General features: G+C 43.0%; 1 protein-coding gene across 1 annotated transcript in view; it reads left to right on the forward strand.

Moving 5' to 3' along the window:
* Window positions 1-23573, forward strand: part of hid1 (HID1 domain containing) — a 62836-nt gene that overhangs the window by 17145 nt on the left and 22118 nt on the right. Inside the window, exons 4-12 of the mRNA XM_033044482.1 lie at window positions 4934-5050; window positions 10949-11055; window positions 12216-12332; window positions 12942-13164; window positions 15237-15293; window positions 17125-17265; window positions 17670-17760; window positions 19840-19991; window positions 21371-21449. Coding sequence (XP_032900373.1) covers window positions 4934-5050; window positions 10949-11055; window positions 12216-12332; window positions 12942-13164; window positions 15237-15293; window positions 17125-17265; window positions 17670-17760; window positions 19840-19991; window positions 21371-21449 — 1084 coding nt within the window. The remainder of the gene's footprint in view (window positions 1-4933; window positions 5051-10948; window positions 11056-12215; window positions 12333-12941; window positions 13165-15236; window positions 15294-17124; window positions 17266-17669; window positions 17761-19839; window positions 19992-21370; window positions 21450-23573) is intronic.

Raw genomic sequence — 23573 nt, forward strand, 5'->3', positions numbered from 1 at the left:
TTTATCAAGTATGGAGAAGAAATTCATTGTGAACACCAAATGCAGTAGACTAGATTGGGAGAGGTGCGAATGAATTGCAGCTTCATCTGGAAGGGTTTGTTGGTGGGAAGGGAAATAGTTCCAGGTCAAAGGTGCATGTGAAAAATGCCACAAAATGGGGAGTGAGTAGTAGGAGTAGAAGAGTGGACCACGGAGTTGTTCAGGGAGCAGTCCCTTCAAAATACTGAAATAAATGGGGAGAATAATTTGTGTTTGGTTCAATCTATTTGTCCTTGCATTGACCAACTTCTCCTTAAACTTCACCCATTGTCTTTAGATCGGAGGAGAAACAAAACACAGATTGGGTGGTGGCTTTGTAGAGCCCCTGCGCTCAGTCCACAGGAGAGACCATCAGCTTCCTGATGCCCACCACTTTAATTGTCCCCCTCTCCCCCTCTTCTTTCAGAACTCTGTCTGTGATTTCCTGAATACTTACAATGAAGCCTATCCAAACTTGAGGGACAGCACCTCGCCTTCTTTCTGGGCACATTGCAGCCTTCCAGACTGTTGAGTTCCACAACTTTAGGCGACTTGCTCTTTATGTCTGTATCAGAATTGATCATCATTGCCAATCAGCTATATGTGGCTCAGTTTTTCTCTTTGCATTACTCCAATTTGATTAGCTGGGCATGTTCGCAACATAGAACCTACATAAAAAACATAATTACCATCTAACTGTCCCACTTTCCTATTAGACTTGGTATCACCCTGTCACAGATATCCCTGTTGTCGTATTCATTCCTGTTGCCATCTTTTTGTAACATAATATTGCCTTCTCTCTTTCCTCGGTTCTGCAAAAAAGACAGTGACCTTAAACGCTAGATCCGTTTCTCTTTCCGCAGATGGTTCCTGACTTGCTGAATGTTTTCGGCATTTCCTGTTTTGATTCTTGAGTCGGTTTAATTTCAAGATTTCACCCTTTGTTCTTCTTCCATTACCAGAGAGAATATTTCCCTACCCTATTGAGTGTCATTGTGAGCACCTCAATCATCATCGATTGTTAAATTCATGACATTTTAAAATTTCATATTACCTAATTACCTTAAAATAAAGGTAAATGATCACATTGAATGGCGGTGCTGGCTCAAAGGACCGAATGGCATACTCCTGCACCTATTGTCTATTGTCTAAAGGAGGCAGTTCCAAATTGTAATGTTAGTCATTTGTCATTTTCCCTGGTGATATAGTTGCTGTTTCAAACAAACAGATCCAGCTGAGGTGCTGATATTATTCATGGGCAGCTGCTGTTCAAATTGAGATTACATAAAGCAATCTTAAAATTAAGATACACCAACTCCCCACATAACATACCACTCAGCTACATGCGAGGGATAATTCATAATAGCCTACTAATTTATCAAATGGAATATTGTGTGGATATGGGAGGAAACCCAATGTGGAGTTGTCTTGCTTTCCTTCCTTCCTCACACTACCGGTTCAGAGGGAAAACATACATCTCCACACAGGTCAGGATTGAACCCAGGTTCTCCGACATTACAAGGCATCACTGCTTCAGTCTTTGCAGTCAAGCTTATGTCAGAATGTATATAGACATTTCCCAATAATTCTGTCTAACTACAAAAAAAATACAAATTTAAAATGTTCAAATTGTTTTGCTTCCATTTAGGCACCATTTTAGCAAACAAGACTTGAAAGTCATGGTTGTACACATGAGAAACAGGCCCATGCTGATCTTTTTGCCCATCTACACTAATCCCATTTGACTGTACTCCTGTGCCTTGCCTGTCTTAGTGATTGCATCTGATTTCACCAGTTTTCTGAATGTTTCAGATATCAAACATGTTTTGTGAAAAACCCCCCACCTTTCCTCAATCCCTTTTAAAACTCTTTCCTCTCACATGACATCTATATCACTTGTTTTTAATCCCCTTATCATAGGGAAAATATTTTTATTATCTACCATATCTATGCTTCTCCTGATTTTATGTACTTCTACCTTCTATAATGTCATGCCTCAGCCTCCTTTACTCCAGGGAAAATTCTATTCCACCTGTGTTGCCACTTTCAAGGAACCATGAACTGCTCTTGCGCTCGTAGATGCTTCCGCTGTACAACACTCACAGAGGTCTGCCATTTACTGTGTTGTTTGAGCCTTAGTTAGACTTCCCTATATGCAACACCTCAGTTATCAATTAACGATTTCTCTAACTACTTGCCCAAGTGATCAAGATCCTGCTGTAACCTTTGATAACCATCTTTGCTATCTACAAAACCACCCACTTTAGTGTCATCTGCAAATTTGCTAATCACACCTTGTAGTTCTTGTCCAAATCATTGATATAAACCACAAACGGTAATATGCCCAGCACCGATCCTTAAGGCACACCTTTAATCACAGGCCTCAATTAGCAAACATCCTTCCATGGAGCCAATTTTCTACCCAGTTGGCTAGCTTTCCTGAGATGCCATGCCATCCAATCTTCCAGAGCAGCCTACCATGCGGAACCTTGTTGCTGAAATAAGGTTGCTGAAATCCATATGAACAAAGTCAGCAGCTCTGCCCTCATCAACCCTTTTTGTTACATCTTGAAATAATTCAATCAAATTCATCAGACACAATCTCTTATGTACAAAACTGTGCTGACTATCCCTAAACAGCCCTTTTCTATCTAGAAACATAGAAAACAAGTGCAGGAGTTGACCATTCAACCCTTCAAGCCAGCACTGCCATTCAATATGATCATGGCTGATCATCCAGAACCAGTTCCTGCTTTCTCCCCATATCTCTTGATTCCGTTGGCCCCAAGAGCTCTATCTAACTCTCTCTTGAATACATCCAGTGAGTTGGCCTCCACTGCCTTCTGTGGCAGAGAATTCCGCAGATTCACAACTAAATGCATGTATATTTATCTTATTCCTCAGAATACTCTCCAGTAACTTTCCCACCACAGATGTTCATAAGTCATGAGCAGTAGTAGGCCATTCGGCCTTCCTTTTCCTTTCTAAAGGCGTGTCCTTTTATTCTAAGGCTATGCCCTCTGGTTCTAGACTCCCACGAGTGGAAACATCTTTCCCCCTCGTTCCCCACTTTATCCAGGCCTTTCACTATTCGGTAATTTTCTGAGGTCTCCCCTCATCTTTCTGAATTCCAGTGAGTACAGGCCCAGTGCCGTCAAACTCTCATCATATGTTTACCCAATCATCCCCGGATCATTCTTGTAAACCTCCTCTTGACCAGCATTATATCCCTGTTTTTATACTCTGGCCCTCTTGAAATAAATGTTAACATTACATTTGCCTTCTTTACTACCGATTCAACTTGCAAATTAACCTTTTGAGAGTCCTGCACTAGCACACCCAAGTCCCTTTGCATCTCTGATTTCTGAATCCTCTCTCCTTTTAGAAAACAGTCTACACCTTTATTCCTACTAACAAAATGCATGACTGCACACTTTGCTGCACTGTATTCCATCTGCCACTTCTCAGCCCACTCTCCCAACCTGTCCAAGTCCTCCTGCAGAGTCCCTGCTTTCTCTACACTACCTGCCCCTCCACCTATCTTCGTATCATCTGCAAACTTGGCCACAAAGCCTTCAATCCTCTCATCTAAATCATTAATATACAACGTGAAGAGCATGGGCTCCAGAACTGACCCCTGTGGAACACCACTAGTCACTGGCAGCCAACCAGAAAAAGCCCCTTTTATTCCCGCACTTTGCCTTCTGCCATTCAGCCAATGTTCTATCCATGAGCATCTGCCCTCTAATACCATGGGCTCTCATCGTCTTTAGCAGCCTCATGTGTGACACGTTATCAAATATGTTAAACTCTCTGGCCTTATAGTTCCCGTACTTTTCCTTTCTTAAATAGATGCACAGCATTTGCCACCTTCCAATTTTCCAGCAGCTCATGTGCATTTAATGATGACTCGTACAGCTCAGCCAGAGCACCTGCAGTTTCTTCTCTAGCTTCCGACAGTTTCCTTGGATATATCTGATTGGGCCCGGGAGATTTGGCTCTCTTGATGTGCGTTAGGACGTTCAGAACCTCCACGACTGCAACACTGACTGCCTTTAAAACACTTCCCAAGTTTCCTCAGTACTCGTGTCTTACTACATGGTAAAAAAAACAGCAGATAAATACTCATTGAGGACCTCACCCATCTCCTGTGGCTCCACGGGAGATGACTGCTTTGAGTCCTCTGTGGTCCCATTCCTCTCTGGTTACCTATTTTTCCTTAATGTACTTATAAACTCTCTTTGTGTTATCCTTAGTATTATTTGCCAGTACTATCTGGTCAGCACGTCTTAGCCCATAGATTGCGATGGCAGGAGAGGGACTGTTCCCAAAGACGTGCACACGCATCCGATACTCAACAATGCCCTTTGACATATCGTTGTCCCTGTGCCATAAAAACCTTAGGTAATTCCTGTGGTCTTTTCTCACTACAAAACAATAGAACATCTGCTGAATGTCAAGAGTGTTTCATTGTTATATGTACTGACAATGGACAATGAAGTTCTTGTATGCAGCAGCATAACATGCTTGTAACAATACACATATACAAAATATAATAAATGAAAAATTCAATTAATTAATAACCCCTAGAAAGTGCAAAACAAAACCCATAGTCCTTAGTGAAACCCAAGACATAGTTCATTGGTTAGTGTTATGTCGGGTTCAGTGGTTGTTGGGTGGAAGCTATTCTTTAAACTGGCGGTCATGGTTTTCAAACTCCTATACCTTCGTCCCGATGGTAGGAGTGAAATGAGAGTATGATTATCTTGGCATCGTGATCGGCACAGACATTGTTGGCCAAAGGGCCTGTTCCTGTGCGGTACCTCTCTGCGTTCCATGTTATTTGTTCTAGATGGCAATGGGAAAAGGTTTTGGTGCTCTCTACTAATGGCTGTTTTTCTCTTTGCATTTTCAGGCCTGTGAAGGAAATGACGAGAATGCTCGGCCTCTTGCTGAATCGTTGTTGCTCGCTATCGCTGACCTGCTTTTCTGTCCTGACTTCACTGTCCAGAGTCACAGGAAGCCTGGACCGGTATGTCACTCGAAACTTCCAACTACTTTCTGGTCAGAGCCATTTTTATGTTTGTGAAGTTGAGGAAAGTTTGTGTAGAAGGATAAGATATTCTGCACTTTAGGCACCCAATGTCAGCCCTGAATTCTTCCAGCACTGCGTCAGCAAAACGCAAGGGGAATAAAAGACAGTTGGACACAAAGCAATACTCCCTCCAGTCAATCTTGTGATAGCCAGAGCATGAGTTGGAGACCCAATGACCACTCCATTATTGCCGGTGGTGGGGCATCTATGACCATCTCCTGGACCATCATTATTAAGGAATGGGGTGGGATGCAATGTGCACCCCAACATTGGCATTGGCTAAGATATCACCAGATATCTTAGACATGGCTCCTTAGGCATTGCCATGGCATCTAAATGAACAGAAAGTCTGTCTTTCCTGAAGACTGAGTGGGTGACATTGGGCATGTACAAATCATTTTTCTTTAGAACATGTTCTTTCTCAAACCATTTTATTGTTGGCCTTTTCCCCATTTGGCAATATTCTTTTTTAAAACATTATTTACATATTTATAGTGTTTTTAAATTATAATACAGCATAATGGCACAGCTGCCTCACAGTGCCAGAGATCCTGTTTTGATCCTGATCCTGACCTGGGGTACTGTTTGTGTGGAATTTGCACGGTTTCCTCCCACATCCTCAAAACGTGCCGGTTTCTAGGTTTGTTGATGCAAGTTGTTGTTGCAAAGTGCAGCAATTTCAATCAAAGTATTGTTTAGTGTGGAGTTGTTGTACCTGATGGATATTTCCCTAAAACACACTCTAATCATAAAATTGCACTTGTACATTGTCATTGACAGTGCAAGACAAAGAATTCAACCTGCTGATAAGATTCCCTTAACCCAGCAGACCTTCCATTTTATGTAGGAAGGAACTGCAGAGGCTGGTTTAAACCAAAGATAAACATGAAAACCTTGAGTAACTCAGCGGGACAGGCAGCATCTCTGGAGAGAAGGGATGGGTGCCGTTTCGGGTTGAGACCCTTCTTCAGACTGAAAGTCACGAGACCTTCCCTTTTCCTTCACACACACACACACACACACACACACACTCCATCAGCAACCAGTCCCAGAGGGTCCAACCTCATTGTCTGCATTTGGAAGAATGAGGGTGGCGATGGGAGAAAGTGAGGGGGGGGGGGGGGGGGAGTGGGGAGACCCTCCACCTCTCATCCTTATTTTCATGCAATTCCGTACCTTGCACCTTTCCTTAAGCCCTTTTCCAGTTTATGTAATCCTAATTCATCAGACTGGTCTGCAAACCTTATTTCCTTTCATCATAGACTACACTTTAAAACAATTATGTGCTTTGAGGTTCCAGATATTGGAAGGCAGTATATTAATGCATTTTGTGGCTGCTAATCGGAGCTGAATATTCAAGCGGGTCAAAAAATGACAAGTCCTCTGGTCAGCTGAGGCTTTTCTCTCTTTGAAATAAATTGACAGCTGATCACTCAGTATGGTGTTAGGTGAGAGAGAGAGAGGTTCACGTGCATTTCCTCTAACCTCGGCCACTACATCAGGTGTTCCTGATGTGGCCTCTTGTACATTAGCGAGACCGAGCGCGGACTTGATGACTGTTTCCCTGAATACTCGAACTTGATCCGCCAAGGCCTAATCGATCTCCTGGGGGCTAACTATTTTAACTCCCTTGCCATTCCCATACTGACCTTTTCTGTTTTGGGCCTCCATTGCCAGAGTGAGACCACACATACACTGGAGGAACAGAACCCCATATTCCGCTTGGGTAGCTAACAATCCAATGGTATGAACATTGAATTCTTCAATTTTAGGTAACCTCTAAATAACCCTACCCTCCTGCAAAATACACCCTTCCCCCTCCCCCCACCCCCATAACTCCCAGCACACAACCTGGACTCCCATCTATTTTCCCCTCCATCCCTGTTTTCCTCCGTCAGGCTTCACAATCCCCAACTCTTCAATCCTGTCCCACATTTTTTGTTTTTATTTCTGGCCTTTGTCGCAATCATCTGCCTATTAAAAAGCCCCTTTTGCCTTTGTTCACCTGTTACCTGCCATGCTTTGTACTGCCTCTCCCCCTTTCCAGCTTTCTTTTGCCCCCCCCAATCAGTTTGAAGAAGGGTCTCAACCCGAAACTTCACCTATCCATGTTCTCCAGAGAGGCTGTCTGACCTGCTGAGTTACTCCAGCACCTTATGTCCTTTTGCGTATTAAACCAGCATCTATTGTTCTTTGTTTTTACTGGTGTTGGGTTTTGCTGCCTCCTACTGTTTGATCAAAGCTAATGGTGAATGTGACAAGTTGTTAAAATAAACCTGGTCATGCAAGATAGGATTGTTATGAAAATCCACCAGGATTCTTTGGGTAACTTCAGACCATTTGATTCTAAACACCTTTCAGAACTGGGAATCAATAATCTTATTCCCCTAGCGGAAAAAAAGCATTAAGCTGGATAACTTTTAGCAGGTTAGTCTGGCGATGTTTTAGGTCGAGTCCCCTATGATCAATCTGAAGAAGGGTTGTCTGTCCATTCCCTCTACAGATGTTGCTGAACCTGCTGAGATCCTCTAGTACTCTGTTTCTTGCTCAAGATTCCAGCATCTGCAGTCCTTTGTGTCTCCATTCTACCACTGGAGTTCTTAAAGATCTATTTCAAAAGAATTAGGGGATGTTTTATTTGACCTGCCATTGAACAGAAATGATGAACAATAATCAGTTGCACTCACTACTTTCACCACGGGTATTCTTGATGTTATTTTGTACCCAAAGTAAATTTTGATCAATTTTTTTTAAGGTATGAAAATCTTTGACAGGTGAAGTATTTATGTAGTTTGGTTATTAAGGAACAAAATGTGGAGTAAAGATAGACACAAAATGCTGGAGTAACTCAGCGGGACAGGCAGCATCTCTGGATAGAAGGAATGGGTGACGTTTCGGGTCGAGACCCTTCTTCAGACTGAGAGTCAGGGGAGAGGGAGACAGAGAAAAGGAAGGTTAATGTTATTTCAAATGCTCTTGCATGGCATCTTATTGAAGGTCTTTTGACAGTCCAAATACATCATAATAAATGATTTGCCCAAAGCTAACCTGTTAATTATAACTTCAAACAACTAGAGATTTGTCAGGAATGATTTTGCTTTTGCACATCATGTTGACTATGCAAATCATATTTATATTTTCTAAGTGTCTCCAACTTCATGATAGATTCCAGGATTTTCCCTACTGCTGAAGTTGGTTTAATTGAACTGTGTGGTTCATTGTTTTCCCCACCCTTTCTTGGATAGTAGGATATTCAGTGATGCTGAACTAAATGAATGATCATTTATCTAGTTCAATTGCCAGCTGATATTGGGCTCTGAGGCATAAGGGATTACAGTGCCACTTATTGCTGCTACCCATCCGTCAGTATCGTATCCCGAGGACACTGATCTCTGCTGGCTGATGTACGTAGCCTTGTAATTCCCACCAAAAAACCCACATTGGTGAAGTGCATGCTATTTTATTTGAAGGAAAAACCAGACCAAAAGAAAAGAAACTTGCAACTTAAACTAAACTAATGGTGATGTACAAAGTAAATCTGCCAAATGTATTTTGAATAAAAATCTGTATTCTATTCTTGAGTGTTTCAACTGAAGGTTATGGTCCAAACGTGGACAGGTAGGACTAGTGTTGGTTGGCATGGGGAAAGTTGGGCCACTGAGCCTGTTTCCACGCTGTATGACTCCATGAAAGAGGTGAGCAAAAGCTGTTTAGGCTGTAAAAGGCAATGTAATTAACTTGGACACCAAGATGGCAATTAGCATCCTGATAAGATGTATCTTCCCTAAAAATGGAATTCATTTTTCAGTAATAACACGAGCTTCCACCTTCTTGCCATTTTATCAGTTGCAATCAGGAGCACAAACTCTGCTGAGTTCTTCCTTCTCCAGCTCGAAGGTTCTGAGGTGAGGTTTAGGCTCCTGTTTGAAACTTGCTAACTTAATGCGTACATGACAGAGGGCTCTATTCTGACTTAGCCAACTGACTTTTGTTTCCAAAAGGCATTGAATGAAGTATTCAGTTGGATAGTTTTTGATGCAATTAAGTTTTTCACTATTAAGAGGCATGCAGTCCCATAGACAGAAGTAAGTTTAAAGACTAGGAAGTAGCATCCACCAGTTAACGGGCAAATGGTGTTATCCTTCAGGGTTCAGTTTGGATATCAGTGATCTTTATTCAAAATACATTTTTACATTGTACTTCACCATTAGTTTACGGGTATCATAAGTTGCAAGTTTCTTTTCTTTTGGTCGGGTTTTTCCTTCAAAGTCTAGGAATCTAGGATCTCCCCAACAAACATATGATGTTAAAAAAAAAAGTGCAAATAAAGCAAAGTAAAAGCTTCTTGTTAAGTGAAAAGGTATTTAGGATTTTAATTATAATTAAGGGCAGGATGCACAAACAGAAGCAGTGATCAGCCTACACAAATAATTGGTTGGATTCCAGTTACTACACTAAATCATTTAAATAATTTTTAATTTTTTATTAAAAAAAATAGAATATTGGACGTTCTCAGCAAATCAGGCAGCATTTATGGAGAGAGAAGCAGCATCAACTTTACTGGTTGATGACATGTTGGTACAGCAAATTTTATGGAGGATGTCAAGGCTGCAGAGAAATTTCAGCTTTGAATCAGTAAGAGGCGGTGTACAAGTTGTAATTGGCAGCAGAGAAAGGGAATTTCATAGAAGGAGAAGTTGCAAAGGATCTTTAACTGCAGCATTGAAGATTGCAAGGATAGGATATTAAACAACCTATCAGAGATGTGGGAAGCAGAATTCTCACAGCTTTTAACCATGCATGGATTTAAAGAAGAATGGGAATGGAGAACTCTACCAGTGATCAGTATGAGGTTGACAAACTGAATTGATACCTCTGGTGTGTGCCACGTAATACAGCATTGAAGATGTCCTGCAATCTCTTCGATGTTCAACTGTGAATCATACTTTGCCTGTGGGCAGATTGTAGGTTGATGACATACGCTTCCGTTTTCTTCATGACCACGTTCACAACCTCCTTAGTCAGCCAGGGTTCCCTTGACTTGCCAACCTTATCTCTCCTCCTTACTTGAACATGCTGATCCTGCACTTTGATCAGCTGGGCTTTAAACGACTCCCACATGTCATCTGTGGACTTGCCCAATAACAACTGCTTCCAGTCTATCCTCCCTAGCTCCTGCCTAATGACTGTAATCTGCCTTGTCCCAATTAAGTCATCTGCAAACTTATTAATTATGATTAGTACACTCTCATCCAAATTGTTGATATGGATGATAAACTGCAATGGGCCCAGCACCAATTCCTGAGGCTCACCACTAGTCACGGGCCTCCAGTCCGAGAAACATTATTTCACCACCACCCTCAGTTTTTCTGCCATTAAGCCATGACTGTTCTTAATCTAAGGGTGATTAATAAGCTACTGTAGTAGAATTTTACTCTGCATCTAAATCCATGATGGGAATAATAATAATAATAATAATAAGCATGCTGGCACTCGTTGCTTGATGTGAAATGTCCCCCATTCCCAGCACACAAAACCTCACTGAAGAACACAGTTCAGTGGTTAACATTGGAAGGGTGGGGATGGAGGATGATGGTGTGGGAGCGTGACAGGATGATGTGTGGGTAAGGGGATGAAGGAGAGATGGGAGGATAGTGTGCCGGAGAGGCTGGGGGTGTGAATATGTGGGTATTGGATGTGGGTGGAGGAGGCTGGGAACTGTGGCATTGAAGGTGGGGTTGTGGTGATTGAAGGAGGCTGCAAATGTGTGATGTGTGGAGAGTGATTGTCGTGGAACTTCTCATTGACTCTATGATCCTATTCATACCCCTACAGGAGATTGCTGAGGACCTTCACTCTATTGACAGCTGCGAGTACATCTGGGAAGCAGGGGTGGGCTTTGCTCATTCACCTCCTCACAGCCACATCCATGACCTGAACAGGTGAGGACATAGCTGCAACGCGACTCAGTGCTACAAAGGTTGCAGCTTTGGTTTGAATTTAGCCCTTCCTGCTCGCTGTAATCTCCTCGGACATTGCTGGAGTTGGCAGAGGGAGAGAAGACAGAGGCTGGAGTGGCCGAGGGAAGAGAGAGGCTAGAATGTCCGACGGAGGGAGGACGGAGGCTGCAGTGGTTGAGGGAGGAAAGCTGTAGTGGCTGTGGGAGAAAGGAGAGATGCTGGATCTGTCAGCGAGGGAAGTGGCATCCAAACAAGTTGTCAAATTGGATTCAAAATTGTCCTGATAATACAAAGCTGAGAGCAGGTGATGGTGGAGGGTTGGGGTAGTTGAGTTTTTTTGAGATTGGAAGCCTGTGACCAGTACTGCAGGATTTGGTGTTGGGAACCTCAGCTGTTTTTATGTTTATTAACAGTTTAGGTGTGAATATAAGAAGAATGATTGTAGGTTTTCCAGATAACACGAATGTTGGTGGTGTTCTTTAAAAAACAGAGGGCAATCTTAGACTGCAGAATAATATTGGTCATCTCGTAATTTGGGCAAAGCAGTGGCAGGTGGAATTTAATCCGGATAAGTGGAAGGTGATAGTCTTTGAGAAGGGGGTCAAATACCTACAGGATATACACCATATGGGTGAATTCATGGTGTTAATGAATCATTAAGCTGCGCCTGAGGTGGGTTTTAAGGTAGAAACGAGTGCAACATTCTGAGAGCTCACAATTACAAGATAAGGGGATGGGGTTGCGGCTATGTTTGCTTTTTGTCGTCAGGAGGGTAGCATTATAATGGCGCCGGAAATTTTTTCCTAGATTGGAAATGTCCAACACTAGAGGACATAACAATAAGGTGAGAGGGGGAATGTTGAATGGAGATGTGTGGGCCAAGTTTTTTTACTCAGAGTGGTGGGGCCTGGAACGCGTTATATGGGGTGGTGAAGGAAACTGATACGATAGTGGCATTTAAGAGGCCTCTACTATATATCGGCACATGGTAGTGCAGGGAATAGAGGGATATGGATCGTGTGCAGGGTAATGAGATCAGTTCAATTGGCATCACGTTCGGTACAAGAGGGTGGTATTTACTTTTGTTTTAAAGCACTGTGTGTAACTCCCTTCCTCATCAAAGCTTTTTCTTGTTCCCTCAGGACAGAGCTGCTGAAACTGTTGTTGACGTGTTTCTCTGAGGCCGTGTACCTTCCACCCACATCTGAGGGGAACGTTCTCAATCCCTGGGTCCAGTTCTTCTGCTCCACAGAGAACAGGTGAGGCCCATCAAATGGTGCGATGTTCCTGGTCAAGGTGTCACTTAGTATCGCTCCCCCCTCAGCTCCACTTCTCCATCTCCATTCCTCGTTTCATGCTGGTCCTGAAATGGATGGAGTGATTACTTTCCCAGATTAGTAGGTGTGATTGATCCTTTCTCCTGTCTTCAACGAATGAAAAGCTACCAACCTGAAACATTAGCTGTGTTGTAACAATCCATCCACCTGAATCGTCTGAGTATTTCTAGCATGTTTTGTTTTTATTTCACTTGAGCTATCAGTTGATGCTTAGCCCCTAATATCCACCACTTAACCGTTTCTCTCTCTGAACTGTGCAGTCATAGTCCGATCATTGACCTGGCTGAACTTTATGCAGTGTGAACCGAAAAATCTGTTCCCATTTAGATGCTGTACTCTATGTTGTCACTGTTTGATCACCTACTTACCTGGACAGTATGATCACTGTTTGGCCCTATCCCACACAGACTTCGTGTTTTGTGGGTTCTGCATCTTTGCTTCTCAATGGGGTGGGGTTTTGTTGGGTGATGCACACTCCACGCAATGAGTCGCCGTGTCTAACTCTGCCTGTGGTTGGCTCCTTTGTTTCAGGCATGCACTACCGCTGTTTACATCCCTGTTGAACATTGTCTGTGCCTACGATCCTGTAGGGTATGGGTTCCCATACAACCACCTACTCTTCTCTGACTATCGGGAGCCCCTGGTTGAGGTGGCCGCCCAGGTTCTCATTGCTACCCTGGAGTATGATGCCTCCACCAGCCAGAGCCCTTCAGTTGATGGGACCACAACAAGCACAGCCATGGATGACACTGAGGTGAGCTCTCATCTCACACAATGATTAACCCCCTCACTGCTTCCAGCAAGCACCTCGTGTTTAGAGAATCAGATATTCCAAAATAGAGTTGAGGCCAAGATCTGACCAGATCACTGATCACAGATGCATTGTAAATGGGGGAGTGGGCTCAATGAACTATGCAGTCCATTACTCTCTACCCTGCTCCCCTTCAACCCCCATGTCAGAAAAAGAAAAGGATGTGGATGTATGAGGATGTTGTGCAGAACGGCAGTTTAATTATTCATTTTGCAGCATTGCTGGTAGGGCCAGTATTGCCAATGAACAGGGGGTGGTGAACTACACCCTCGAACCACTGCAGCCATCCTGGTGAAAGGGATCTAGTGATATAATTCTGAGTCAGGATGGTGCATGGCTTGGAAAATAATTTGGCAGTTTTCCCCAAGTGCCTGCTGCCTTGTCCACTGTGGTGGTTACAGATTTGGCAGTTGCTGTTGGAGTAACTTTGAGTAACTACAGCACATTTTAGACTTGGTACACAACAGCAGTGATGGAACAGAGTTGTAGGGAATCAATGTTTATAGTGATCAGTGGGGTGCCATTCAAGTGGGATGCTTTATCGATGGATTATATTAAGTTTTCTTGTTATTTTCAGCTGGACTCGTGCATGCAAATAGAGGGTGTTCCATCACACTCCTGGCTTATGCCTTGTAGATGGAGACAAGGGTTTTAAGTGTCTGGAGGTGAAACATGTGCTGCTGAATCCATGGTCTGTGAACTGCTTTTGTAGCCACTGTATTTATTTGATTGACCTGACTGAGGTTATAGATCACACCCAGGATGTTGATTGTGGAGGATTTGGTGATGACAATCTAATTGAATGCCGAGAGTGGGTGGTTGGAACACAGAACCGTACAGCACAGGAACAGGCCTTTTGGCCCATGATGTCTGTGATGACAATAATACCAATCTACCTAACCCCATCTGCCTGCACATGTTCTATATCCCACCATTTCCTGTCTGTTCTTGTGCCCTTATAAAAGTGTTTTAAACAATGTTCTCGTATCTGCTGCTTACTACCCCTCCTGGCAGTGTGTTCATGGTACTTGCCATTGCCTCTGTAAAAAATAAAAAAAAATACTTGCTTCACACATCTCCCTTAAACCGTCCCCTAAACACCTTAAGTTATACCCTCTGGTTTTTGACATTATTACCCTGGGGAAAAACTCTAACCTATCGATCCATTTCATAATTTTATAAACTCCCTCCTCTGTTTATGATATTACTATCCCAGCCCAGACGAGGGGTCCCAACCTGAAAAGTCTACTGTCCATTTCCCTTCCCAGATGCTACTCAACCTGCTTGGTTCTTCCAGCAGATTGTTTGATACTCCAGTCTTATTTAGATAGTTTTGGTCTCCTATTAACTCAACTCTTTTGGCTCTGCAATTTTATTTCAAATTCTCTCCCCAGCATCTTCCCCAATAGTTGCCAACCTATAAATAGTCTGGTTTAACTTGTATTTCTGTTGTTTCTTGTTTCTTAAGAACTAGCTTCTCCCTTTGGTCATTTCTGGATATTCTTAGTCTCGGACTGCAATGCCCTCTTTAATCAGTGCTGCTGCTCCTCTTCCCTTCTTCCCTTTTGCCCCTTTGCAGAAATGGAAAGTTTTTAGAGAGGAATTGCAGAAGAAGGTTTTTACCCTGAACATGGTGGGTGCCTGGAACTCACTGTCTGACAATGTGATTGTAGCAGAAGCTCTCAACACATCTAAAAGTGCCTGTCTGAGCGGAAGTCTTGTTGTTTGAGCCGGAAAGTGAACTAGTCTTGACTGGCAAGTGAGCAGGGTGGCTTCCTTTCATGCCTCCTTCTCAACAGCAGCCTCATTGAAAGCAGTTGTACGTCTCAGCTCCAGTTACTGTGGCCATCTGGTCTAGTTTTATTCAGCATTGTGCCGGCTGTGGCTTCACGTATGGCCGGCCTTTCACCTGTGGCTGGCCGGCTATGAGGTGATCAGGGAAGGTCGGTGAAATGCTGGAACTGTCCCAGTCTGCAGGTTCTCAGTTCAAAACTTTGCCTTTTTGTCCCTTCCAGCCTCCTGGTCCTGAGAATCTGTTTGTCAACTATCTTTCCCGAATCCACAGAGAAGAGGTAAGAATCCTTATTTTACAGCATTTTTGTGAAGATCTGCAGAATTCTCACTGCAGGTGTGACAAGAGACTGAAATCCTGATGGAACTGTTGACTGAAGATGGGAAGGATAAACCAGTTAATAGAAGATCAAATCTAATGTTTCCATTGACCTGGCAGAATGTTCCTTGCAGCATAGGTGGCTGAGGGGTGACTGTTTTGAAGTATATAAAATTATGAAGGGATTAGATAATGTGAATAGCCAGAATCTTTTCCCCAGGGTAGCTGAGCCGAAAATTAGAGTTCATAAGTTTAAAGTGAGAGGGAAAAGTCTTAAGAAAGACCTGAGGGCAAATGTTTTCCCAGAGTAATGGGTTTATCGAATGAACTGCTGGAGGAAGTGCAACGGAAAGCACAGTTCTCATATTTAAGGTCATAGGTGATAGGAGTAGAATTAGGCCATTCGGCCCATCGTCTACTTTGCCATTCAATCGTGGCAAATCTATCGCTCCCCCCTAACTCCATTCTCCTGCCTTCTCCCCATAACCTCTGACACCTATTTAATAGATTATTGGACAGGTACATGGACTGGAAAGGTTTGGAGAGAGATGGGATAAGCACAGGAAAATGGGATTAGCTTGTTTAGGCAGGTTCGTCGGCATGAATGAGTTGGGTTGAAGGGCTTGTTACTGCTCCATATGGCACTGTCTATAACAATGCTTTTCAGAAACACTGTAGTGAAATGTACCCTATAAATGCAATTCATCATTGCTATGACTATGAGTTGACAGGTGGGGGGGAGGGGGGGGGGGGGGGCTAGAGGAGAGCAGCTTATAGATGTCCAAGGATACAACCCAGGTGAGCACCAGAGATAACAATACCGGGGGTGGAAGGGAATATAGAACAGGATATCCTTGGACTCACTGGATGGATACAACAGGTGTTTCATATATTAGTGGTAATGTTAAAGGTGGATTCATCAGGCTGATACTGTTAAAGGATGTTTCATTTTAGCTGAAGCTTGAACTTTCAGATGAGGAAGTAAACAAGGCACTTGAGAGGAGATTGCTCCTTGTAATTTCAGTTGTGAACTTGTCACAATGGATGAAGCAGTGCGGTGGTCTCAGTGTGAGGGGACTTCAGTGAGAAGAGCGTGAGGCATCTTCTCATTGCTGGTCTTGGTTGGGCAATGTGACATTGGTACCAGCCACTGGGAGGGGTGGGGGAATTTCACTTTTTAAAGTTCCAGTAAAATGTGACAGTGATTCAGTACTTTGAAGACACTTTCTGAATTAGAAGTTCGGCAGGTGAGCTCAATCTGGGGTGTCGTACAGTCTGCAGCAGTGGGAATTGTGAGACACTCCTTGGGGTCAGGGTGACCATATCATCGGGAGCTGCCTCCAGTTTTGGAAGATTGAGTGAGGTTTCGGAGTTTGAGTGTTGATTGGAGGCACTCCTGTACACACGTGAGCTGGGAGATGCGTGAATATCACAATTTCAGAGATCGCCCCGCAGCTCAGTGGGAGGTGGTCAGAAGGAATGGATGATTGTCATGTGGTGGATGGGAGAGGGGCAGGGTGTCGGGGGAATCTTCAAGAGCATTGCATGCAAACGCTATTTTTCTATTTCCGGAAAAAAATAGTCTGCCCTTTGATATTTAGGATTTTTATTATTTCTGACTGCTTTGTTTTGTTGCCAGGGAGGTTGAGCCGGTCTGTGGCACTGCTCCAAGGTAGAGCTTTGATCTTGTGTCGCTCATTGATTGAGATCTGTCAGGAAGCTTTCTGACTGCTGCAATAATAACATTTTGGACAAAACATAAGTGATAACTGTTTGTGATTTTTGCTGCACAGGATTTTCAGTTCATTCTGAAGGGCCTTGCTCGCCTGCTCAACAACCCGCTGCTGCAGACTTACCTGCCAAACTCCACCAAAAAGATTCAGTTCCACCAGGAGCTGCTGGTCCTCTTCTGGAAACTCTGTGACTTCAACAAAGTAAGAAGTTTATTAATGTACTGACCTTTGCACAGATTGGTAAATCAGTAAAGCAAAGCGGGATAGCCTAGGACTAAATTGCCAGAGGTAGGTTAGCACAATAATAGCCAGTGAGAGTCACTGTGATATCCAGTATATCTGGAGAGTCTGGGGAGGGATGTGTGGGGCTACTCTGCTATTTGTGTTTTGGGGATTGACCTCTTGTCCATGAAGAATCCCTAATACTTGCTATGACAGAGCTTTTAATTTTTGTGGTGTGGATTCTAACGTGCTTAATATTGAATTGTTTTGATGGTTTGTGGACTGGGATTTGCAGAGTCAGCAACCTTTCAGGTTCTGGTGAATTATAGTGAAATGTAATTTCGGAAATGTTGTTGCATGACTTGGCTGATCTTCTCTTCCAGAAATTTTTATTCTTTGCACTGAAGAGCAGTGATGTCCTGGATGTCTTGGTCCCCATCCTGTACTACTTGAATGATGCCCGAGCTGACCAGTGTAAGCTCCACTCTTGTCGGCATTGACTTTCCTTACAGTGTCCTGGTGAGGTTACAGGGGTGGAACTCAGTAATAACCAGTGGGTGATCATTTTGATGGAATTATGCTACAGGCTTCCCAATAGTTGGTTGGAAATAGATATCTAGGGAAATCAGAGATAGCTGTAGGAATAATGGGGTTGAAATAAAGGATGATTTTACCTTCTCTAATATTGACTGGGACTGCAACAGACCTAAGGATATGGAATTTGTTAAATGTGTTCAGAAAAAGTTGCTCAAGCAATATGGAGATAGGTTAACATTTGACTTCCTGTTGGAAAATGGGGCTAGGAAAGAGGCTGCAGTGTCAGTGGGGGACCACCTTGAGCACTAGTTAATGCAATTCTATTAGCTTTATAAAAAGTTATGGAAAAAAGGTAGAACGGGTCATAAGGTAAAGTCCGAAATTGGAGCAAGGCTGATTTAGATGTTATTGGGCAGGAACTTACAAAGGTTGATTAAGACAGACTGTTTGCAGGTAAAGGGACATCTGGCAAGTGGGAGGCCTTTAGGCATGAAATAGTGAAAGTTCAGGGCCAACATGTTCCTATTAGAGTGAAGTGCCAGATTGACAGGAGTACGGAACACATGTTGACGATGGATATTGAGGCTCTGGTCAGGAAAAAGGAAGCATATGTCAGGTGTGGACAGCTAGGATCAAGCGAATCCCTTGAGGGGTGTAAAGAATGCATGAGGACAGGTAATATGGGAATCAGGAGCGCAAGAAGGGGACATGAGATAGCTTTGACAGAAAAAATAAAAGGTGACCTGGGAGAGAATAGGTTCCCCTAAATAGGTTCTGTATGATTATTGTTGTGTGGCGACACAGAAGGCGTCTCAAATTAATACTTCTATGTATTTACAATGGAAAAGGTCGTGGGAGGTAGAGAATTTAGGGAAGAGAACACTGATGTCCTGAATATATCAACATGATGAGTGAGGAAGTATTGGCAGTCTTGAGTGCATAAAGGGAGTTAAATCCTCGGGGCCTGATCAGGTATCTTTGTTAGTCATAGGTGAGGTACCAGAAGACTGAAGGGTGACTAATCCAATCCAGGTAACATTCCTGTGAAACTTCTCAGCATCCTCTCTATCTTAATCACGTCCTTTGTGTTGCATGGGGGCCAGAACTGGACACAATACTCCATGTGCCATTAAACCAAATCTTATACTCAGCACTTCGGCTGATTAAGGCATGTTTACATTATGCCTTCTTTACTGTGTCTCCAGCTAATTATATGCTTGTACCCCAGTGTTCCGTTGTTCAGTTACACTCTCCAGGACACTGTAATTTACTGTGTATGTCCTCCACTGGTTTAATTTCCCAAAATGCATTACTTTGCCATGGTCGGAGTTAAATTCCATCTGCCATTCCTTTGTTCATTGACTTAGATCCTGTTGTAAACTTAGACAAATGTCTTCTCTGTCCACAACCCCATTAGACTGGAGCATATGAATCTTCTGCTGGAGGAATTCAGCAGGTTGGTTTAGAATCAGATCAGAATCATCTGGGGAGGGAATGGACAGGTGACATTTTGGGTTAGGACCCTTCTTCAAACTGATTAAGACTGATCAAAACTTGTCTTCACAATTTCTGCTGCTCTTTGAGAAATGTACTGGGACTGTACTGATTACCTGTGAATGGTTATTTTATATAAACTGTTGGAGAATTCTTCAGTGGGCTGGCGTGGTTTCCCCAGTAAAGAGGGTATACAGAAGCGATTTGATGAAAATCTGCCATATTTGAAGTTAAATATTAGAGGGGAATGGCCATAGACGTTGGGACCTCGGTAGAGGTAACACCCTTACTGCCACGTGCCTGACTTTGGCTGGATTGGTCCTGACTACGTACCCTCGCTGCTCGGAAGCTCTGCTGGCAATGCTCAGACGTGAAGTGTGGAAATGCCAGCATCACACTGGGTGAAGCAGTCACCCTGCAGCTGCTGGTACTTTAATGGCGAGTGGTGTCATTCTAACTGGTGGAAATAAAGTGGAACAGAGTGATACATCTCAACATTTTTTAAAATCTTTTCTCTTGTAGCCCGAGTGGGTTTGATGCACATCGGGGTCTTCATCCTCTTGCTTCTCAGTGGAGAACGCAACTTTGGCGTCCGGCTGAACAAACCCTACTCGGTCCGTGTGCCCATGGACATCCCAGTCTTCACAGGGACGCATGCCGACCTTCTGATCGTTGTATGTATCAGAGATACCTAGTGCCACTAGCAATCGGAAAATCAATCCCAAACAATGAATTGATAATGTGATTAGAGTTTAAACCATTGTAAAAGAAAGGCAGAATTTTTATTAAACATTATTTTTCAACACTTTAAAATCTCTGAAAGCCTGTTGTAAGGCGTTAGGTACTTGAGAAGGTGCTGAAGTAGTTAGTTTGCCTACTGCAGGAAGACATTAAATGCAGTGTGACGTAGGGTTAGATTTATTGTCTTGCAGCGCCAGAGACCCAGGTTCGATCTTGACCTCCGGTGTTATCCATTGGTAGTTTGTACGTTTTCACTGTGACTCCAACATTACAATGACGTAGAGATTTGTAGGTTAATTGGCTTCTGTATATTGCCCCTAGTGTGTGGGATGCACAAATGGGATAACATGGAACTAGAGTATGGGTGATCATTGGGTGACATTGAAGGGCCTTTTTTCCATGCTGCATCTCTAAACCAAACTAAACTAAACTAAATCTGTTTATATTCATTTGGCTGCAAAATAAATTTGTCCAAGACACAAGTGAGCACCCTTCACTGCAGTCCTCTGTAACTCTCAGTCCTGTCACTGAGTTAACACCAACAACAATTAAGGAAATTTCAGTCAATTCTGGCAAAGTTTTTTTCTTTTAGATGGGCTATTGAGCCATCCAAATGTAGACGGTCCGTGCCACTATTTCAGAGAAGACCAGGAATTCACCCATGTCTGGGTGAAGATTTATCTTGTTAGATCATCAATACTAGATTTTAATTTTTTAATTCATTGATGTATGAGTAAATCTGTTATGCACAAATTGGCAGGAAAGTTTCCTACATTGCTGCACTTTAAAGATATTCTGTTGAGTGTAACATAGCTCAGGAACTCCTGGAATTTTTCATGGTAAAATACAGTTACTCACATCGGGTATTAATAATATTTTGCATAAAACAAACCATTTCAATTGTTTCTGCTCTGTAGGATCTTTCTCCCAAATTAATTATCTCGTCTAGCTCTGTCTTCTTTCCCTGGCTATACTTGGGAGGAGGAGATTGAAAGTTGAACAGGCAGTAGTGGTGAACTTGGGAAGAATAGGTTTGTATACAGGAGAGTAAATGTGCAAGCCACTGCTAACAGAGGAACAAAGGCAGGAGCCCGTATAATGGTGGTGGTGGTGGGGGGGGGGGGGGGTTTCTGGGGTGGAAAGGTGTGATGTGGGGCTGGTAAAGCAAGTGTAAAATGGGAAGAGAAGGACTGTACTGGAGTGCAAATCAAGGGAATGGCTGTGCTAATGGGCTCCGCATTGGGGCAAGGGAAGGTGATGCCAGGCATGAATTCTCTGCTCTGAACCTGGACTTATTGTCATTTTGTGACAGGTGTTTCACAAGATCATCACAAGCGGACACCAGCGTTTGCAGCCGCTTTTCGATTGCCTGCTCACTATTGTTGTTAACGGTATGTCTCAGGAACTTCTCACTGGAGTTTCTCACTGTGGTGTGAAAGGTTTTCTTTCATGGAATTGAACTGATTTATTTTACCAATTTGCTGATTTAACCATCCATGGCACTGGCTAGACTCTTGCCTCCGAACCAGTAAAATGATGGACCTTGCAATTCAGTCCTGAACTCAGGGCTACAGTACTGAGGGACTACTGCTGCACGTGTCTCTTTGCTGACAACACTAAAATTAGCCCCAACGTGTGGCTCAGAAATATAAAGTCTAGAAAGTCTTTGTCGTGAAGGATACTTCTTTCTGCTAAGGCAGCCTTCCACAGGATGCCACCATATCCAACTGAACAAAAGGATGTGTGGACAGGAATGGCTTTCATCAGAGCTAAGCTGGTAGTTTAGATTTTTATGCATATGAGTCCGTGATTTTGAAGATTACAACATTAGGTCTGACTGCATGAGTAAAGTCATGGAATATCTTTCCTCATATTGTTCCTTTACAGACTTCCTCCAGATGACGTGACACAAATGTGTTTGCAAGCATTTGTTGTGCAGTTATCAAGAAAGCTGCAGTACATGACAAACGTACACACATTGCAAGCATGATTAACATCTGGATGGTGAAAGAATCATCTTCATAGTCATAGTTACTTAACATACAAACAGGCCCTTCGGCCTAACTCATCAATGTCAAACATATGGCCTATCTGAGTTAGTTATATTTGCCTGTGTTTCGCCCATATTCCTTTCAATTTCTTGTAATCATGTACTTATCTAAACGTTCTTTAAATATTCCATTTGTACTTGACTCAACCACTTCCTCTAACAGCTCGTTCCATATACACACCAACCTCTGTGTGGAAAAGTTCCTTTAAAATCGTTCCCCTCTCACCTTAAAGCTATGGCCTCTAGTTTTAGACTTCTCTACCCTGGGGAAAAGATTGTGACTATCTATTCTATCTACGTCCATCATGATTTTAAGCCACCCCTCAACCTCCTGTGCTCCAGGGATAAAAACCATATAACCATATAACAATTACAGCACGGAAACAGGCCATTTCGACCCTTCTAGTCCGTGCCGAACACGTATTCTCCCCTAGTCCCATATACCTGCGCTCAGACCATAACCCTCCATTCCTTTCCCGTCCATATAACTATCCAATTTATTTTTAAATGATAAAAACGAACCTGCCTCCACCACCTTCCCTGGAAGCTCATTCCACACAGCCACCACTCTCTGAGTAAAGAAGTTCCCCCTCATGTTACCCCTAAACTTCTGTCCCTTAATTCTCAAGTCATGTCCCCTTGTTTGAATCTTCCCTACTCTCAGTGGGAAAAGCTTATCCACATCAACTCTGTCTATCCCTCTCATCATTTTAAAGACCTCTATCAAGTCCCCCCTTAACCTTCTGCGCTCCAAAGAATAAAGCCCTAACTTGTTCAACCTTTCTCTGTAACTTAGTTGCTGAAACCCAGGCAACATTCTAGTAAATCTCCTCTGTACTCTCTCTATTTTGTTGACATCCTTCCTATAATTAGGCGACCAAAATTGTACCCCATACTCCAGAATTGGCCTCACCAATGCCTTGTACAATTTTAACATTACATCCCAACTTCTACACTCAATGCTCTGATTTATAAAGGCCAGCACACCAAAAGCTTTCTTTATCACCCTATCTACATGAGATTCCACTTTCAGGGAACTGTGCACAGTTATTCCCAGATCCCTCTGTTCACCTGCATTCTTCAATTCCCTACCATTTACCATGTACGTCCTATTTTGATTTGTCCTGCCAAGATGTAGCACCTCACACTTATCAGCATTAAACTCCATCTGCCATCTTTCAGTCCACTCTTCCAAATGGCATAAATCTCTCTGTAGACTTTGAAAATCTACTTCATTATCCACAACCCCACCTATTTTAGTATCATCTGCATACTTACTAATCCAATTTACCACACCATCATCCAGATCATTGATGTACATGACAAACAACAGTGGACCCAACACAGATCCCTGTGGCACCCCACTAGTCACTGGCCTCCAACCTGACAAACAACCATCCACCATTACTCTCTGGCATCTCCCATTCAGCCACTGTTGAATCCATCTTGCTACTCCACCATTAAT

Source organism: Amblyraja radiata, chromosome 26, assembly GCF_010909765.2.
Source record: "Amblyraja radiata isolate CabotCenter1 chromosome 26, sAmbRad1.1.pri, whole genome shotgun sequence".
In the NCBI taxonomy this organism is placed as follows: Eukaryota; Metazoa; Chordata; class Chondrichthyes; order Rajiformes; family Rajidae; genus Amblyraja; species Amblyraja radiata.